General features: G+C 39.2%; 1 protein-coding gene across 2 annotated transcripts in view; it reads right to left on the minus strand.

Annotated features, from left to right (window-relative positions):
• cbfb (core-binding factor subunit beta) overlaps positions 1 to 647 on the minus strand; it is a 40,414-nt gene extending 39,767 nt beyond the window's left edge. The window contains exon 1 of one of the 2 annotated variants that reach the window (XM_061773193.1): positions 134 to 647. In XM_061773193.1, the coding sequence (XP_061629177.1) occupies positions 134 to 211 (78 nt within the window). In that variant the 5' untranslated portion in view covers positions 212 to 647. The remainder of the gene's footprint in view (positions 1 to 133) is intronic. The other variant, XM_061773192.1, reaches the window with a different exon arrangement.
• Between the last annotated feature and the right edge of the window lie 5,697 nt (positions 648 to 6,344).

A 6,344-nucleotide genomic window follows, 5' to 3' on the forward strand; every position in this document is an offset into this window, starting at 1 on the left:
ACTGTTAATTTTTATTTATTTTTTTTAACTTCAGGCTAACTGTAGTTACCCAGCTTCTGCCTTAGTAAAACCGAATCTAACATCATCCAGTCGTGTTAGTGTCTATGTGTTTATTTACGCCGTGCACGCTCACCTCACACTCCCTGCTCAACTTGCGAAAAAACTCCTCATTCTCAAACTTGCTCCTCTGGTCCGGAACTACCCGCGGCATCTTTCCCCACTGTGGATTCCTCACTTTTATTCCACGCTTTTACCCCCCTCCCCTCCACTCACCCTAAACTCAAAAGGAACTTCTTTTTCGTTTTGTTTCTCTGAGTCGTTCGACTCGCTCCCCTTCCTTCCGTGTGTGTGTGTGAGTCGGCTTTGTGTCTTCCTGCTGCGGTGGAGAAATGCTGCTTGAATTTCCACGCGCGTGACTGAATGATCACCGCTGGCCCTTTCTAAGTCCTTTTTTTTTTGCCTCCGTGTGCGTCTTAATAAGTGACCCACGGTGGCAGAAGGAAAAAAAAGGGGGGAAAAAGCTCAAGATCAATTGGACCGCGTCTCTCTCTCTCTCTCTCTGTCTCTCTCTCTCTGTCTCTCTCTCTACCTGCAACTTTCAAGTGCTCCTCCCTCCGTGGAACTTCACCAATTCTAGCCACTATTTATTCTTTATTTTTTTCCAATTATGGATGGCCGATGTGACAAAACCCTCTCATTTAATAATGAATGCGCCGTAGATCACGTGACACCGAGCCTATTTTGGACGTCAGCATAATTATCCAACACATTCGCATATTATTTATTTATTGCCCCACATGTTCGGTCATTTTGATCAAAATGTGTAAACAATACCAACATGTCCACGCGGAATCATTCCCGAAAATACAGAATAAACAAAAGAAGAGAGCTTCTTTTTCGTCATTTGCAAACGAAAATTCCGCATGGCCGTGAAGGCACCCCACGCCAGTCTACTTCCTGGCTCCGTGGAGTCGCGCTTGCTCTTGTGACTGAACACCCAAAAATACCAGCCGCCCCCACGCTAACAGAACGCAACTACACGCGCTGCCCGGCAGCTCACTGCGCATGCGTGCGGTCCAAAACCGCAAAACTTTATGTGATCCATATGTGAGATGCGAACGAGGCATGCAGGGACACTCTTTCAAATCTCAAGGAGCAGTGGACTTTTCGAAATGGGAACGCTTTAACTGTCTGTTAAAACTACTAAACAGGGCTTCAACGTTCAAATTATGCTATGCAAAAAGTCAACTGCTCTCATACGTCTCACGTGCAGATGCGTCAGTTCATAATGTATTCTTATGATGATTCAATGGAGTTACTGTATTTCCTGTACTTTCAAGTGCCAGTGAGATCTTGATTTAGCTGCATCCCTGTGTTAAAATCGGAAAAATGAGGTCAGAAACAATGAAAAGGTTAATCATGTACATCTCTGAAAGAAAAAGCGTTTAGAATCAGCCTGTTACAGTCCCTGGAAAGTGAAAATTAAAAATCTTTGATTGATTGACTGCGTTTTACCGAACATATAAATACGTTGCACAAGACATTGTCATGGAAAGTAAAAGAGAAGAAAAATGTTTGAAAAAAAAAGAAGATTTTGACACATCACAGACAACGAGGAGTTTCAGAACAGTAACAACAATCACAAAACAAAATACGTTGCCAGAGATACACATTTTATTATCAGATTTAGAGTTGTATTTTTGAGAGAGTAAATAGAACCACTATCTTTTGAATGGCCATATAAACATTTAGCAAAGAACATGTTGAATTAAAAGTATGTAGCTTAGTATTTTGCACTGCAACACCTTCAGCGCTTCCCCAAACTACTTTTTGTTGGACAAAAAAAAAAAAAAAAAAAGGAAAAGTACTAAGTATACTGAACTAAACTTTTTGAACTTATTGCACAACACTTTACTATATTTGCAGGATTAGAGACTGGTAAAGTAACACCGAATTACAATATATTAAATAGAATCAGAATCAGAATCGCCAGCCAAACGTAGGGCACTTATTGACAATCTATTCACACTCAAAGAAAATTTAGCGTCCTCGATTGACCTAAGAAGCATGTTTTTCAGTGATGGAGGAATTGGGAGTAGCCGGAGAATCACTCATCTACAATGCAACTTGTCGTAAACATCAGAGTAGTAATATGTGTTTCAAAGTTTTTTTAACTTTTCCAAAGCAGATATGTTGACTTGCCAAAGTAAGAATCGCACATCATGGCAGGAGTTCATCTAAAAATGTCGAAACTTCTAAAAGCACTGCACTTAACACTTCACCCGATTAACACATAAAAGTGTATCAAAGTGAGTTGTGCCCAGTCTAGTGTGTGAATATGAGACCAGACTGCGTGCACATTAGAATTGTTCGCTATGGCAACCGCAGATGATCTGACTAATTGATGAACCTTTTACTGCATCACCAGCTCGAGTTGTTAAATCACTCATGCACTGTTTGGCCTGCAGCAAACATGGGAACAATCGGCCATTTTGAGGAAGTAAAGTAGTCGGTTTTGTCAGCGTGGTCAAGTGATTGAGAAAAGAATGACTGGGAATCAATGAGATGAGCGCCATTAAAAGCAGTCTGGCTTTTCGTAGAACTATCCCGAGCATATGCTACAGCCTGAGGCCCGAATCCCTTTAAAATCTGTTCATCCTGCACAGATGTGCTACAACAAGTGGGCCAATCCTCATGGAACTTTGGAAGATTGCATTCTTGCCAAAGTGTTCTGGCATTGCTATGCAAAAACATAATGTGATAAGGACATACAGCTTGCATGTGTGTTATTTCACATAGCAGAATATTATATTTCATTATCAGGAATATTGATATATTTCATTGGTAATTGTAACTTGTTGCCGTAATTACATCATTATTTTGAATAGGTTTGGTCTTTTTTTTTTCTACACTACCTACATTGTTGGTGTAGCGCAGTTCCTGCTACTACCGCTTCCTCCAATTCACATGAACAGTGAGTAATAAGTGAAAAATAATCCATCCGTCCCCATCTACAATTTACACCCACACTTCCATCTTTATCTGGTTCCAGGTCATGGGGGAAAGCAGTCTAAGTCCAAACTTCCCAGTCTCTGCCTAACCACCGGAAAGGACACTGTTCCCAGGCTAGATCAAATTTTTCTACCGGCATGTCCTAGGTCTGCCCCGAGGTCTCCCCCTGGTTCGACATGCAAAGAACACGTCACTAGGAAGGAGTCCAAGAGGTGATGAGGTGATTGATGTCTGCGCTACCTCAGCTGGCCACCATCGATGCGCACGGAGGAGGAGCAGCTTTAACTTGGGCCCTTTGCTAAAGTTTCTGTGAACTGACAGCTTTGTCATTCTGCTCACCTCACCAACCAACAAACAGCAATCCAAACCCAGTGGCAAGCTGTCATAAATGATTGGTGCTTGGCAGATATAATAAAGTGACAGATTGCCTCTAACAGCTGTTGAAATTATGACCGGTCTAAAGTAGATGTCAGATGGCAACACAAGAGACAGAAGCTTGAGCCACAGGAGGGTTCAATAAGACTAATTGTGACTCATATGGTTTGAACAAAAAGGTACATTTATTTGCAAATGTTTAACATTATCACTATTTGAATATTGTGTTGTTTTTTTTATGAGTCAAATGTCAATCAATAAATATTTCATAATATAAGAACAATTGAATTGAATTGATATACAGTGGCTTTATAAAATCAGCAAATAAATAAAATCATTGGTCTCCAGAATGAAAATCCCCCATTCTTCTTGACCTCACAGCTGAACAAGACAAAAAATAATAATAATACAAAAATAAAACAATCATTGGACTCCACAATGTGTGGCTTTTCTCTTAACATTCTTTGGGATGCCATAAAAGCTTTGTTTGGAATCTGGTCCCAAAAACCGCCAAAAAGGTCACAATTACTGTATTATTAAAGTCATGTAGTATAACATCATTCCTTTGTGTATTTTGACATTGAGTTGGTAACAGCCAGTGGATAAAAAGTTTGACGAGAAATAAACTATTATGGCTCAAAGTCGAGCAATGACAGTTTGTCCTAACAGTAGAATTGTTTTTAAATTGCTAAAATGTCTTCAAAAGAAACACAATGAAGCACCATTAATATAAACACATTTACAGAACTATGTGGAAATTCCATGTTTGGTCATTGATCCTCATTGTATACATATTTGGATTTATCCACAACAAGTACAGTATGTAAGGTCAGATACAGTATGTACCTTGCCACAACATTATGACTGCTTACACACTAAAGATTCAATACGAGAGCTGTATCAATATTTAGGTTAAAAGTTAATAGGTAATAATGCTGAGATTGACACTGTCAGAGAGGTATTAATTAAACAAAATGTTTATTATTGTGGTTGCAGAACAGTGATTTAGAACCGTACTGCATACTGATGAGAGCTCATATTTTGGTTACTTCAATTATATGAGATAGTCAAAAGAACAGTTCTACACCACTGCACAGTAAAACACACAATGAGGAATATTGTTTTTAAATGAATAACGCTCGCTCTGACTGTGTGAATAAAAACTGAGCATTGTTGACTTTTAAAAAAAAATATTTGATATAGTTGTTATATTGGATATCATTATATTATGCTTGGAACTCATTTTTGCAGTTATGGTTGATCTCAGAAGGCCGTTATGACTGTGAAGCCATATAAATGTTGAATTGCCTCATCATATTATTACATATACACAACAAATTGATGGATAAGTATTTGTATTTATTTTTTTCTTAAATCAGACGTCAAGGATAATAGTTTGTTCAACTATTGTTCAAGTTACTGTAAAAAGGGGTTTGGTAACAAAATAATGCTTGGAATATCTCAACGTCATTATTTATTACATATCAGAATTTGAAATTTTGGTACAGATTCTAGCAAGAATCATGGAAGTTGACGCTCAGGAATTGCTTTCACGGGCCACATAACACCTTGACACCTGTGTTATAAGTGGTTAGAATGCTGTGGCCGGGCTGTGTTTAATTATCTTGTATTGTTCTTTGCCCAGTTAGTATTAAAAAACAAAATAAAATAAAAATACAAAATACAAGAGGCTTTAAGCTTTTGAAGACATGGGCACGCTCATTCTCTGAAGTTGCGGTAATAAGTGACATTGTTATCCTTGGCCGTTGAACAAAAATCTGTGCCATATGTTGTGTTCTTTCATATGTTTGTTGTTCTCCTCATTGTTATTCAAGGACACACACAGCAATATTTGGCCTTTGTTTTCTGGTGAGGATTATGCTGCGGCCCTGGAAATGGCCTGATAAATATTTAAAATGCATCAATAACACGGAAAAGCTAATGAAGCTATGGTGGCTTGGAGCTGACTCGAGACGGATACGCGTGTACAGACAGAGAATGCCAAGCTTGAATCAATTCTTTGAGTTAGGAGTGTGCTCTAGTTTGTTGTGCCACCTGGCTGTCATCTGCTCCTGTTCAATAATGTTCACACATACCGTGGTGCACATATTAGGTGTTTGCGAGGGTCTCGACTGTGCGTAACTCTGTCAGCTGAAGCGAGACTGAAAACTGTTGTCTGACTTGTCTGTAAAACTGTTTCTGCTTTTTTTGCTGCACTAAAGCAGCAAGTAAATTATTAACGAGCCCCAAATATTTCAAAGATATTGATAATGCAGTACTGCTGCTTGTAACTCACTTTGGAGGACAACTTTTCTCATTTCCTCCTTGGTCGAAGAAACTCAACTACTAAGTCCTACTGAGCAATACTGACCCAAAGAGATAAAATGCTATCTTTTATTAAAGAAAAAGGCTGCACGTGATAATTTCAACACTGAACCTCTTCACTTATCGACACAACCTTCATCACTAAGTGCTGACATCATCCATACACACAAACACAAGCACACAGCAGTATTGAGCAGGGGAGCCGTCTGGATCTGTGTATGTTTATTCTTGGTGTCAGATGGTGGGATCCCGTGGCTGACAGACAAATTTGGAATGGCGCATGGTCTAGTAATTTAGTGTATCAGTTACGATGTTTGGTCAGCCAGTCTGTCTGTCTGTCTGGTTGGCTGGCTGGCTGGCTGTCCCCTTTGCTATATTCTTTTTATTCCTGTCTGGAATAAAACAAACAATAATGACAAAAACAGGAGCTGATATGTTTAGATTTTTTTTAATTATAAGATAGAAAGAAACATGAATAACATGCGATCATCCAATCTGCATCATAATTATTTAAAACACTTGAATTAAACATGCACGGTGGACGACTGGTTAGAGCGTCAGCCTCACAGTTCTGAGGACCTGGGTTCAAACCCCGGCCCCGCCTGTGTGGAGTTAGCATGTTCTCCCCGTGC

This window comes from Phyllopteryx taeniolatus, chromosome 5 (genome assembly GCF_024500385.1).
Source record: "Phyllopteryx taeniolatus isolate TA_2022b chromosome 5, UOR_Ptae_1.2, whole genome shotgun sequence".
Taxonomy (NCBI): Eukaryota; Metazoa; Chordata; class Actinopteri; order Syngnathiformes; family Syngnathidae; genus Phyllopteryx; species Phyllopteryx taeniolatus.